This window comes from Centruroides sculpturatus, unplaced genomic scaffold (genome assembly GCF_000671375.1).
Source record: "Centruroides sculpturatus isolate CEXI.00-Female unplaced genomic scaffold, Cexi_2.0 scaffold162, whole genome shotgun sequence".
Classification (NCBI taxonomy): domain Eukaryota; kingdom Metazoa; phylum Arthropoda; class Arachnida; order Scorpiones; family Buthidae; genus Centruroides; species Centruroides sculpturatus.
The window spans coordinates 379833-394781 of NW_019384555.1; the positions used below are offsets into that span (position 1 = coordinate 379833).

The 14949-nt window shown below is 30.9% G+C and overlaps 1 protein-coding gene across 1 annotated transcript; it reads left to right on the plus strand.

Moving 5' to 3' along the window:
- Window positions 1-1252: 1252 nt before the first annotated feature.
- Window positions 1253-13437, plus strand: LOC111623801. Its single transcript, XM_023366501.1, has 7 exons — window positions 1253-1322; window positions 1932-2103; window positions 10581-10664; window positions 10766-10909; window positions 12932-13028; window positions 13102-13175; window positions 13263-13437. The coding sequence occupies exons 1-7, from the start codon at window positions 1253-1255 to the stop codon at window positions 13336-13338; spliced, it is 717 nt and encodes a 238-aa protein (XP_023222269.1). The 3' UTR covers window positions 13339-13437.
- Window positions 13438-14949: the final 1512 nt, after the last annotated feature.

The window sequence follows — 14949 nt, forward strand, 5'->3', positions numbered from 1 at the left end:
GAAGACTATTGTATCGTTAAAAATTATTTTTTTATTTTGTACAAACAAAATAAATATATTGAAAAATATAAAAACAATAAAAAATTATACTTCAGAAGTTAATTTAGTATCAAAAACGTAAAATATTTGAGTAGCCCAAGACATAGCCAAAGATTGCAGTGCCACAGCACTGGCGAAAATTTAAATTTGCCGACTGGAATTCTTTCGGATGATTGACTTTCGGATAATCGATGCTCTACTGTATATACATACATATATATATATATATATGCATGATGATATACAATTACTGGATATCAGTTATAAGCATGGGTATCATAAGTACCTCATATGTAAATTAACATTGTTACATCATACCACTTGACATGCAAACTCTTGTAAAAAAGTATTCTGACAGAAGTGGGAAAATTGGTCATGCCCCACTTGGTTTAGGAGATTGCTGAATGTATTATCTTCACTGTGAGATTAATCTATAATGATAACCAGATGATGATGATTAAGCATTGACAGCAGAAACAGAACTGTTTGCGTGTGACAGGCAGGTTTATGGCAGATTGACGTAGTTGTTGTTTTAAGAGTTTTAAAAAGGGTGTAAGTCTGCTACACACACAAATTTTACCACATGGAAATGTTGCAGATTTCCAGAAGATAACAGCCATGAGACAAATCATTACATGACATTGACAAGGAAGCCAGATGTTCAGGTCTCTGATTCAAACAAAACTTAATGAGCATGTAGATCTAAACATAAACTGCTCCTTGTCCAAATAATAGAACCCACTTCTCAACTATTTCAGAAAAACAGGACTCTGAGAATTGAGTGTTTAGCTTTTAAGTTTTTGGAAGTTTCACTTGTCCTTGTAATGGTGTCAGTCAAGTGGATTAGGTGCTAGGCACTAGACTTACACAATGTAGGTTCAAACCTTTGTAAATTTTAGACCTACTGATTCAGAGATCCAAATATCAGGCCCTCTTGTAAGTGCTTGGAGAAGGCCTACTATCAACACCCAACTCTGGGAATCAATCTCCTTGAGATACTTTTGGGGTCACAATATGTACTCAAATGTTACAAAACTATCTTCATGAGTATATATTGAGGGCAAGGACGCTACTGAGATGGATAGCATTGGCAATAACTCATTGTTTTCAAAGATATGCTTAGGCCCAACAGTGCATGTCATAGAATACAGAATGACACTGAGTACTTTTCACAGACAAATTTAATTTTGCTCTCTAGTCTGATTCATCAAAGATGTGTGGAAAGGATCAGAAACACAAAATGAATTGCACTATGTATAGTCTGTCTGTTCTTACCAGCAAAAGTCAGTTATTGTCTAGGCAGGAGTTTTAATTGTCATACATCTGTATACACTTGTGAAATTTATAATTATTTTTGTAAATACACTTTTTGTCCTTTGTATTATGTAGCCTCACTGATTTTTTAATTCTTGTTACTTGAATCAGATACAGTATATACATCAATCATTTCATGCATTATCTCTAACTTTTTGTGACCAGTGTGTAAAGGATGTGCATTATTAATATATAAAGTCATAATTTAGTTTTTACAAATATATTTCTATTGTCAATAACTTTTGAGCTAATTTGATGAAATTTTTATATTGCAAAATATTGTGTAACTTTCAGTTATAAGAAGCACAGATAAATAATTTTTTCAGCTAGATTATCTTTAATAAGTATTAAATGTAATTTATTAAATGATTAGCATTTGAAAATTTATTACCCATTATTATATATTAGAATATACATGATATGAAGTTTAAAAATTTATGTTAAATAGACTAAACCAGTTCTATTTATACAATTTCTCAATGTAACAAATGAAACTTTTTAGATATTTAAATTAACTAAAACTATAAATATATGGATTTGTAAAGCTATATATATTAATTTTAAATAACTTATTTTAGGTAATATTGAAGATGAAAAAGAAATCTCTTCAGTTTTTGAATTATGTTCAACCATATGTTTGAATGTTCATTTAAAGTTTAATAATCCAGAAGCTCAGATTGCTTTAAATAAACTAAAAGAGCTGAAAAGTAAATGGCTTTCCCTTTCTCAAAAGAAATCATCAAGCAATAGGTAATAATTTGCTTCTTAGTTCATTAACTTTAACCATTAAGTCTATTATTTTTTTACACACACACACAAATAAATCAGTTTAAAATATTCTTATCTGTGGAATCTGCTGAAGCTGACAAAATATACACTAAACGATATTATTCCACTACAGAAATTGTTCACGGTATGGTTGTTTTCATTAATAACCTATACGGGTAGCCCTCGGTTTATGCCAATTCACAATAATGCTGCTGCACAATTTGCCATTTCACGGTGTAATTCCCCGATTTTTCCCTATTCCAGACTGATTTTCATTTCAGTGTTGACGTATTTACTGATTTTTATTGAATATATTTATTTTTTCTGTTTAATATTATTGGGTATGTATACATTTGCATTAAATTAATATTAAAATACTAAACATTTAGGTTCGCACGAGACAAGTTATTAAACTTAATAGTTAAATAAATGTCATCTGAATCCAGAGTGCTAATGAATACAAATAGTTCATATCCCATGTCAGTTCATTCAGGAAAACACCTTACGACACAGTAGCACTTTTGGCGATCACAAATTATTGTTAATGAGACGAAATCTACTTCTTGTTGGTCAGATGATATCTAACTCTCTTTGGCGAGATGAAACCAACTTCAATTTTTCCACCCAAACTGACCATATATATGCGCTATGGCGGCCGGCGGTCGACCAATCAGTGTCTCCACTCGTCTGTAGCTCTATTTCGGGTTAGCATATCCTTTCAACTATGGAAAGTTTGACGGATGAACTTTGTGAGTTAGATAATGATCGGGAGTGAAGTGCAAATGTAAAAAGGAGCATTATCTCATCCATTTGACCATATTCCACAATTATTAATGAAAGAAAACAAAAATCTAAACAATTACAATTGGATACTTTTTTCCGAAAAATGTAAGAGATCCAAAACTTTGAAATATAATTTGTTTTTATTAATATTTTTTAATAAAAACATTTTGTTTTATTTTATCATAAAATACATTTTTTAAAATTAAATTTATAATATATGTATTTTGTATTATATTGTATTAATAAAAAAATTATTTGCTTATTTTTCACTTACATAGAATCTAACCCTATACCTCACTGTAAATATGGGTTCGTTTTACGCCAATTCGATTCATGCCGGCTTTTGTAGGAATGGAACTGCAGCGTAAACCGAGAGCTAACTGTATTTGAAATGTTTAACATTAATATCACTTGATTGTGCAATGCATGACTGGATGTTTTCTGAGAAAGGATCCAGTCATGCATTGCATAATCGAGTGAAAGGATTTTTTTGTCACACCAGCAAAATTTCATCTCAGTTATTAAACTTATTTTCTCAATTTTTTTTTTATTATTTTGCAATATATACTTCAAATACATATAAATTGATATTATTCTCTGTATACAAAGTTTTCAGTTATCAATATTTTCTAGCTTTTAACAACTTTTCCAAATTATTAATAGAGAGTTTGCGGTCGAAGTTTTCAACATGAAAACGTGTACATCAGACATTCAGCGCCGGTTTCCTGTAAGCGTAGAAGTTTGACAATGGTGTTTGGAAAGTCAGTGGAATCATGCTCAACATTCCAAAGGTCATTGTCAAACTTCTAGACTTAGAGGAAAGCAGTGCTGAACATTCAATGTACATGTTTTCATGTTGAGAACTTTGGCTGCAAACTCTCTAATATAAGATAATGAACTTCTAAAATCGACTAATGGCTGGAATTTTTCACCAGATTTATGGATTTTATAATGAATATTTAACTTAGTCATTCATTATAATAAAATTATATTCTCTTTGTATGAACATTTCTGTTTTTTCTTCCTTTAATAGTTTTTTTTATGTTGAATAACATTTTTATAATATCAATAATAGAAGAGATGAAAAAGTAATGAAAATATTAGCTAAGTATCTTGATTATAATAGACCCATGTGTGAAAAAAAAATAAGTTTGTATAAGTAATTTGATTATCATTAATCAAAAGTAATAAAAAAAATTACAATTATTATTTAGTAAAATTTTAAAACTATATATGAAAATGAATTATTATAATGTATTTGGCAATAGATATAATAAGTATATGCAAGAAATCAAATATGTTGAATAAGTTTTGGATCAAAACAATTTGGCAATAATAAAGGTTAATAAAACTAAGCAAGTGATAAGTATGCACAAGAAATGGGAAAATTATAAAAAGAAATTGGAAATAATTACTAATGACTGTTACAAAAAGAAGTCACATCAGTAAGTAATATAGCTCAGGACATGAAAAAACTTAAAGAAAGCAAAAATAGATTATTGTAACATCGTCACAATGGTGGGCTGCAATTATTAATTTTTTTTTAAAATTTATTTCATTTAAAACATATGCTCTGCATCTTAAATTGGTAGTGGCTTGCGCCTATACATCATACTTTTCCTTTAACAATAGGGTCATGCCAGTCATCTATCTAACAGCTTTTCAGGGGAAAATTTTTTGAATTGAAATAATATGACTTCTGGTTTGCATTGGAAGTTTGTATTATAGTTAATCGGGGCTACCTGTCTCTAAGGTTTCTATATCTAGTTTTGTCTTTTATCTAACTAACTCTGTTCTCAAGATTAAGGAACGACAGATGACAGTAGGAATTTATAGGCCTACAATTTTTTCAAATTGCAGCCCAAAAAAGAATTTCATACAAAAGAATGAAATTTTATGAGGGTAAATGGATTTAGAATCCCAATTTAAATATTTGTTATAAAATCTATCAATAAAATATGTAATTACCAACAACCAGCATAAAATTAAAGTTCAATACTATATTACTAGCAGATGATCCCAGCGTTGCTCAGGCAAGTAAGTTATCTTTATTATATACATTTTACACTGATTAAAACTCTCCTCTTCCCTCGAGAGTTGAATTTTCAAAAATTCCTTCTTAATGTGCATTTCATGGCATACCCTACTAAAACACAATTAAAAATAAAAAATTGCATCTAAAATAGTAGAGTAGAAGCTTTTAGGATAAGCCTTAATTCTCTCCCTCTCCCCAGCGGGGGAAAATTTCAAAAATTCCCTTCTTCGTGTACAGTACATTTTTATAACGTACCCTAACTGTGTACCAAATTTCAACTTTCAACTCCTGTTTGGGCTCTGTACTTATATTTCCTAACAATATGACATGTATTCAATATAGTGGCCTTTTGTAGTTTGATGTATGTGTTTCTATTCAATTGTAATGTGCCCAGGCTTTTGTGTAGTGTGGCAATTATAATGTGACACCTATAGAGGAGAGAACAACAGGTACAATAACCACCCTATCCATCCTTCACAGATGCCTTATTTCTTGAGCGAGTTCTGTGTACTTGCTAATTTTTTCAGTGCATATGTTTTGTATATTATGAGAGTTTGGAATGGCTATGTCTATAATGTATGTGATTTTATTGTGTTTGTCAATGAGTGTGATGTCTGGTCTGTTGTGGTAAATTGTTTTATCTGTGATTATGGCTCTGTCGTAGTACATTTTGTGCGTGTTATTTTCCAATACTGTCTGTGGAATNTGTCTATAATGTATGTGATTTTATTGTGTTTGTCAATGAGTGTGATGTCTGGTCTGTTGTGGTAAATTGTTTTATCTGTGATTATAGCTCTGTCATAATACATTTTGTGCGTGTTGTTTTCCAATACTGTCTGTGGAATATACTTGTAGTATGGTTTGTTGATGTCTAATAATTTGTGTGTGTTTGCAAGCTCTTGGTGTATTATATTTGCTACTTGATTATGTCTATGTAAATAATTGTGTGTCAAGAGCTTGCAACAAGAAGTGATGTGTTGTATAGTATAGTTTCTGGCATGATGTGACATTTTCTGCATGTGTCATTTGTGAGTGTTGTATCTTTGAGTATGTGTTTTCTGTAGTTTTTAGTATTTATGACCTGATCCTGTATGGCAATCATGAATCCTTCCGTCTCCCCAAAGAGGCATCCCCGATCTAACCAGCTGTTTGACACAGTTTTGTCAACAAAATCCTGGGTCAGTTTGTAGGGATGTCTGCCTTTTGAACCCACGATTGCTTAATGGTGTCTATGCTTTTTATATGCTGTGAATGTAAGTTTAATGTTGTGTTATTTAAGTCTGCTAGAGTTACTGCTTTATGTTACTGTGATGTTTCTTAATTTTTGTAAGAAAAAACTTTCGCAGTGACTGTATTTGTTTGTAGTAAAGGTTAACTATGTCGATCAGACCACGTCCGCCATCTTTAAGTGGAAGGATTAATCTTTTTATGACAGATTTAGGATGATGATGTTTATGCTTAGTAAGTGTTGTTCTTGTTTTCCTTTGGAGTTGCTCGAGATCTATGTGAGTCCAATGTATAACTCCAAAAGAGTATGTGAGTACAGGGATGACATATGTGCTTATTGCTTTAACTGTGTGTTTTGCATTNGATTTAGGATGATGATGTTTATGCTTAGTAAGTGTTGTTCTTGTTTTCCTTTGGAGTTGCTCGAGATCTATGTGAGTCCAATGTATAACTCCAAAAGAGTATGTGAGTACAGGGATGACATATGTGCTTATTGCTTTAACTGTGTTCTGAGAATAGCATTTAACCTACTTTGGTATTCTTTAATTAATCTTTGCTTTATTTTTGTATGTTCTGTTAGTTTGGCCTGTTGGAATCCTAAATACTTGTAGAGCTCACCCTCTTCCATGGATTCAGTAATGTCCCCATTTCCAAGTGCAAAATCTTCTTTCTTCAGGATTCCTATTTCTATTTGAAATGTTTTGCATTTGTCTAAGCCAAACTAGATTTGTATGTCCATAGTGTATGAGTGTGTGATTTGTAGGAGTTGATGAAGTTGTTTTTGTGTGGATGCATAAAGTTTTATGTCGTCCATGTACATGAGATGTGACAGTGTAAACTGTGTTGTTTTTTCACGTCTGATATTGTAGCCATATTGTGTGTTGTTTAACTTGTTGGATAATGGGTTCAGAGAGGACTCAAGGAATCTCCTTGAAAAATTCCTCGCCTAATGAATATTTCATTTGTTTGTATGAAAGTGTTACTAACCCTGAGATGTAGTGTTGTTTTCCAGTGCTTCATAGTGTTTTGGAAGAATGCAATGAGTGATGGATGTATTTTGTACATGTGTAGAATTTGTAACACCCAACTGTGTGGAACACTGTCGAATGCTTTTCTGTAGTCTATATATGCCATGTGTATGTTTCTGTGTTGTTTATGTTCTTGCCATAGAATGACTGAATCTATGAGTAACTGTTCTATGCATCCCTGTGATTTCTACGGCAACCTTTCTGTTGTTCTGTAAGAATGTTGTGTTCTTCAACATGTTTGTATATTTTGTTTGTGATTCAGGATGTCAATAATTTGTAGAGTGTTGGAAGACATGTAATTGGTCTATATTGTGTGGAGTCTGTGGTGTTGTTTTTATGTTTCATGTAGGTGATGCCCCGAGTAAGAAATTTTGGCATGTCTTGTGGATTGATGATGATGTGTGTTAGATGTTTAGCTAGTTCCTGGTGCAGTGATGTAAACTTTTTTACCAGAAATTGTGAATGTTGTCTACACCAGGTGTCTTCCAGTTGTGTGTTCTGTTAACGGCGTAGCGAATGTTGTGCATGTTTATTTCAGCACAGGGCATAGTTGGTATATTGTGCAAGTTTCTGTTCTCCTCTTCGATCCAACCTGCATCAGCATTGTGTGTAACAGCATTGGACCAAAGAGATGATCAATAAGTTGTGAGTTTTTCTTCTGTTGGTGTGCCACTGTGCTGTGTGTCAGTGTTTGTTCTGATTTGTCTGTAGAAAAGTTTTTCGTTGTTTGCAAATAATTTATTTTGTTGTTTTCGTAGTGTACATGTTTTTTATCGTTTGAGTCTACGTGCTTTGGCTGCGAGTTTTTGTTTTAGTGTATCGATGTATTCTGTAATGTGTGTGTTGTGATGTTCGTGTTTTGTGCATGTTTTGATTTTCTTGAAAATGTTTTTGAGTTGTTTCTTTAATTTGGGTGTTGTATTGTCAGCCTGCCTAATTGCTGTCTAATGTCATTTATTTGTGTTTCTATTCTTCTCTGCCAGGCAGGCTTGTGATAGAATTGTGTTTTGTGTGTGTTTGTCTGCGATTGTATTTTCAGTCCATGGTGTGTTACTACTGTGACTGCCCCAGCATAAACTAATGTATGAATGTCTGATAGTGTAGAAATTGAATGAATGTAGTTTGGTAGTAAGTGAGTGTTTACATAATTTAGTGTTTTCCCTACTACCTTTGACGTGTTGATTTTCGGTATTCGTGGTCTTTGTGTGGGATCTGTGCCTGTATATTTAGTGAGTGTTTCCTGAAATATAAGTGAGAGCGTATTAACTAATTCTATGTCTATGTTATTAGTGATGGATGAGGAAATGCCTGTAGTATCATTAGTGGTAGTTGTTGTATGTGTGCTATTATCAATGCTTGTTGCTGGATTATCCTGATAGGTTAAGTGATCTTCATTAATAATGTTAAATATTTCTGTCTGTTGATGTATTTGATCAGCAACCTGTTGTTTGATAAGTTCAAGTGTTGTTTGTGGGATAAGGTTGTTGTGTATAATTGTTTTGTTTTTTTTATCGACAACCTTTTGTTTGGTGACAGTGTGGTGAGGATATTGTTGTGTGAATCTATGGTGTAGTTGTTGTCTGTATGCTGTCATGTTTTTTTCTAGTTTTGTGATTGCATAGTAAGTGCGGATGATAAACTCGTTTATTTCTGATGTTCATTTTATCCGTTGATGTGGTTTTCCAGCCTTTGTGGTCTGTGGAGGCATTGCCACAGAAACACCAAGGCTAGGTTGATTCCTCACATCTGTTGAGGGCATTGCAGTAGCCATTCTTGGGCTGGTGCTGCTGTTATTGTTATTATCATCATCAACCCATCTCAATTATATTATATGATTTGGAAAAGTTGAAGCAAAAGCTGCAGAATATTGATAATTAACAATTTAATATAAAGAATACTGATGATGGGTTAATTAATACAATGAACATGTTAATCTCTGATGATAGTCTGTTAGTGTTGACACTCTTAAAAACTCATTTTTGTGTCTGGTTTGTGTCCTCAGGAATTTTTCAGATATTAACTTGAAAATCTATAAAGCATAAACATTTTTATTTGTCATATTGCCTTGTCTTGTCTTGCATTGACTTGATTTAACTCATTCATAATGATTATACAAAATGTGTCTATACTCTTACTGTCTAGGGCAAAAAGGTTATTAAAACTTATAATTCCTGAAATCAATAGATACTGAAGTAGGATATTAAAAATAAATTAGATTAATGTATAAAGTTTTGTTTATTGAATATAGCTTTTTAAATTGTTAAAAAGCTAGATTATTTTTACAGTCTCTTTGAAAAACCAGACCTTCATCTTGTATGTTCACTTTATTTTTTCATTTGAATGTATCTTTGTTATCAAATTTCTTGAAATTAAATAATTTTGATGATTTTTTTTTTTATTTCTTAACTTTCTTGTTTTAAATTAAAATGTAAAGTGCATTCTACAATTTTTTATTTTGTGTAATGTTTTTTTTGCAGGTTAGATATCAACTGTCCTTCAGACTTTTCTATTTACATGTAAAAATAAATAAATAAGTTTTAATTTATGTTGAATAGTTAACTATTTGAACAACAGAGGGAGCTAGTAGTTAGGGGAGCAGACATACTTACGGCCTGTTATTGGATGTAAGAGAGTTGGATGTGTTGCTGCTATAGGAGGCGATTGTTGTTTTGGTTTGCTAACTTTTGTATTACTTTTGGCAAATTCAAGACGGATTGTCTGGGGCAAGTCCGGGTCAAATCTGACTCCTTGCTGGAAATTTCGAACAATTTCTCTAATTTTTATATTTATCGCAATTATTTTTTAATTATTCCTTAAATATTTTATTATTTTCTTACTTGCAAATCTTGCTTTGCTGCTTCTGCTATAGGAGGCGATTGTTGTTTTGGTTTGCTAACTTTTGTATTACTTTTGGCAAATTCAAGACGGATTGTCTGGGGCAAGTCCGGGTCAAATCTGANATTAAATATAACTGTTGATCATATGTGACAATATAAATGATGATAAACATTTATTTGTTATACTCCCTTTGCTCTGTCAATTCTGAGAGTAACAAGTAGTGAATTCTTTTGAAAAAGAAAATTCATTACTTTGGATTCTTGTAAGAAGTACAAAGTAATGGATAGAGAATATTTTTATATTCCTATGGCTATTTAATTTAGCAGAAATTCTGTTTCATTTGAAAAATACTTGGGAATTAAAAGTAATTTTACTGTTGCATACTTATGGTTCCTATATTTATCTGATAATGATTAACTATCAAAAAATTAAGTATCATTATTTTAAAATTACTTTTCATGTTTTACAAGCAGTTTAGTTTATAACATGCTGTGTGAATTTTATAGAAATGCTTAAGTTGTAAAATAATGATTTTCATTTCATTTCAGTCCAAAGCTTCATACTGTCACTGAAGATCGTAGTGCAATTATTGCAACATTTGATTACGTCTGGGACTGTATTAATTATACATGGTAAATTTTTAAAAACTTTATGTTAATATTAATGGAAAACAAAATTCAGTTATTCCAATAAATAAATAAATTAATTAATTAATATATATTTAATTTTTTAGTGGACTTTTTGCTGATGTATTACACTATGCAAATCATGGAATTGTTTATGCTAAGCCACAAATATTACCATCTGAAACATTCATTAGCAGCATTCTTCCAAAAGTGAATGAGAAAATAGGTGTTTTGTCTGAGAAAATGAGGATGTAAGTTTCCATTTTAAAGATAAATAACTTTGAATTCAGTAAATTTTTTTTAATAATAAAAATAAATTTCTAAAAATCTGAACAAAATATATTCTTACTTTTAGATCATGTTCTATAAAACCTCACCAAATTAAGTACCCAGTTTTTTGAAATACATGTTCTATAATTTAAATAATTAAACATTAGCTTAAAAAATAATTTCAAAATATTCAAGGAATTTAGATATGTGATTAGTGATATCATAGTTTTCTTCTTTATTATTTAATAAAAATTCTGTATCATTTGATGAAAGCTAGTTTTATTCATCTATAGCAATCGTTCCCAATTAGTGATATGCGTACCCCTGGGGTACACGAAATTGCATTAAGAGGTACACACGGCAATCTAAAATCGGTCGATTTAAAATTTAAATGCACGAGATGAAGCAATCAAAAAAATAATGGTGGATCATCAAAAATTTGGCAGTTTATAACATGATGTCGAATGCACAAATTCGTTTATTTATAACTAAAAATATTCTTGAAATTTCATTTAAAAAATGCATTTGTGACAATACCTAAATGAAATTCTTACGCAAGAAACAAAAATCGTACAGTTATCATTATCATCGTGTCAGCGAAGCAGCAATAAAATATTTACTACCATTTTGCACAACGTACCTCTGCGAGAGTGGATTTTTGGCCATGACAAACATGAAAACTAAACATTGTCACCGACTTCAACTTGAAAATGACTTAAGACTGAAGCTAACCAAAAAGCAACCAGATTTTACAAAGTTGTGCAAAGAAAATCATGCACATTTGTCACATTAAAGTTAAATAACCTTATGTTGTTTTCATTATTATTAGAATTGTATTTTAAAGGTAATAAATGTAAAAAAAACCTATTCTATTTATCACTTGCTGTCTACCCATAGCTTCGCCTGCACTATATCGAATTTTCTTGTGGGAGTAAGATATTTTCTCGCAGTAAAATGTAGCCCGTGTCCATCTTCAACATGTAAGCTATCTCTGTGCCAAATTTTATTAAAACCTGTTTGGGGGTTTAGACGTGAAAAGGTGACGGACAGACAGAATTACCTTCGAATTTATTATAATAGTATGGATTAATATGAATTTCTGCTATAAGGGGTATGCGAGTTTGAGCTCTTTCTTGAAGTGGTACACAGGAAAAACTAATTGGGAACCACTGATCTATAGCAATACATTGACTTGAATTATAACATTATCACTTGACTATTTACAAAGGAATTTTTCTAACTCTAGAAATTCTTTCAGTGCAGAAGAAAACTCTGACTTTTCTATTTTTGAATCTTTTATGCGTGTATTTTAGAATGATGAATGTTGTCAGATTTGTTATTTGGTTTTAATAATTACTGACACATTAGGAAACAACCTTTGTTAGCAATGCATTGGTGTTGACATTTTCAACTTCTTTTAAATCAGCCAAAATTCCTGATTGATCATTTTTAAAATTTTATGTAATGTGGTTAAATTTAGCAATTTTTTTGCTTATAATTATTCCAAAGCCATTCAGGGCATTCTAGAATTTTCCAAACTCCACTTTTTACTTTCCTCTTTCAGGCACACATCTGCACCTATTTCAAAATCATCTACTAATTGTCTTTATTTCATTAACCAAATTTTCATTTTATTATCTAAGTTGGAAGAGAGTCTAATAAATTCTTAAAAATAAAGCATTTGTTTCATGGACGTAATGTTAAAGAAACTCACAGTTTATTTTACTTGATTTCCAACAGGTCAAAAATTCTAACATTTCGGTACTATGCACTTCAAAGCATTCTATCATTTATTGCAGTTTAGTCGAAATTGCTTTTACAATTTTACAATAAATCCTTATAAACTGACATCATTTCGTAAGGATTCTGTTTTTAGTCCTGATTATTTTATATAATTTTTTATTGCTAGAAGTACTTCAGTTTAGTGCCTTTTTTCAGAGGTGAACAAATGGCAGTGGTTTATATGTTGATAATAAGACAATCTTTTTTCTTTATTATTTCAGATTAATATCATCAAATGAATTAGCAAATGGAAATAGGAAAATAATTTCGGACATGAAGGATGCTTTATATTCGTACACGGACGGCATCGGTATACAGGTAAAGAATTTAGTTATTTTATAATTTATATGATACCAGTTAGTGTGGAAACTTATTATAATCTCATTTTTAGTTTCCTATGTCTCCACCAAAAATTGGATTTACTATTAATGCATTGAAAGAATTTTTTGTAATGCCTGAAAATAAGTAAGTTTATTTCTTTCTTTTTCATAATATTTATAATATAAATAATAATAATAATAATGATTTATTTAATATAAATTTTTTTTTAAGGCAACTACTGGAAAATGGATGTGCACAATTGTTACAGTTTCATTCAAAATTAAAAATGTTAATGAGGCATTCATGAAGGAGTATATGTATATGTTGTAATATATAAATATTTGTAAAGACATTCATCATAAAATACATCTGTTAATAAAGACTAAGATATTTGGAATTGTAAAAATCTATTATATTTATTTACCTTTTTTTAATTAGATACTAAATGTGTTTTAAATGAATTGAGTTTTGTATTTATTATTTTTTTTTTCTTTTTAATTAATTAAACATGTCATTGCCCCATTTGCTATTGGCTTTGGAATTTCAACATTACTTTGAAATTAAACTATTGATATTTTGAAAGTAATGTCAAAAAATTTTTAATTAATCTTTAGGATATATTTTAAATATATCCTAAAGATTAATTTAAAAGAATAGAGATAAAGAAAATATATTACAGAATATATTCTTGTAAATTGTGCCTTAACTCTGGAATACTGTCACATTTTAAATGATGATTACTATCATGGGTGAAAATTCACCCAGAATTGAATTATTTAATTTAATATTTTATGGTTTTTAAATAAAATGTTAATTACTTTATTTGTGTATTTTATACATGTATATATATTTTAAAAACAGCCATGAAATAATTGAAAATTAAAAAATTATTATTATAATAAAAAATGTTCATTTTGTGTTCATTGTTTTTAATAAGTGTGACAAACATCAGATAACTAGTGTAATAAATAGTAAAAACATCTGTTGATACTTGGAAAGTATTATTTACCTATGTTCACTGCATAAATACTTCTCATATTTAGAACACTACTATATTTTTTGTCACTTACACACGAGACACCTTCTTGTCTAGAAGTGCATTCTTTTCAAACAGCTTGTTTTTTCAGCACTACGTATCGAATTATCGAGTTTCGTGATTTCCAGAACGAGTGGAAGATTTTTAATTTCTTAATGGTGGCTCATCCCACCCTTCACCAAAGTTAAACCCAAGTAGTAGAGGAACTGGAAACTTAAAGTTGGCTTCTCTACCGGGCTGATTTGTATGTAAAGGATGCTGACATTAATTCTAGCTTCAACGAGCATACCGTAAAATACTGAGAGTGGCATCGTCGGGAACCGAATGTTACACGCAATCTTTTCCTTACTCGTGGTTGGTGGATTTCCTCGTAAAGCGGAAGCATCGCCGAATACTCTTCAGAGGTGAATTAAAGTTCTCTCTTTCTGTCATTCCTAACACTTCCATTATACTATCTGACCTCACCCGATCGTCTTCACCGTCAGAATCTTTAACAGTATCATTATCACTAATAACCCGAATCAATATTTTGTAAAATACAGTATCATCCTACCTATTCAATATTTTCAAAATATCTTACCGACTTAAGGTATTCGTTTGGTTCAAAGTTAATTGTGATGATAGTACGCGCTAGACACCTACTTCAAAATGTTCTAGCAGCTTAGTTTTTCTCATCTTTCCCGTTAGTGCGCAATTTTTTAACATGTAAAATTCGAAAGCTTTATTACGGTGGAATGTTTCACCGTAAATACACTAGCACCATTGTCAGCAGAAACCTAATAGCATATGGGAATAAAATGAACACGCGTCCAGCTACTCGAGCTCCGCGGCCGACTGGACTAGCATTTTCTTTCGTTAAAAAATAGCTATCGGCTCGAGGAA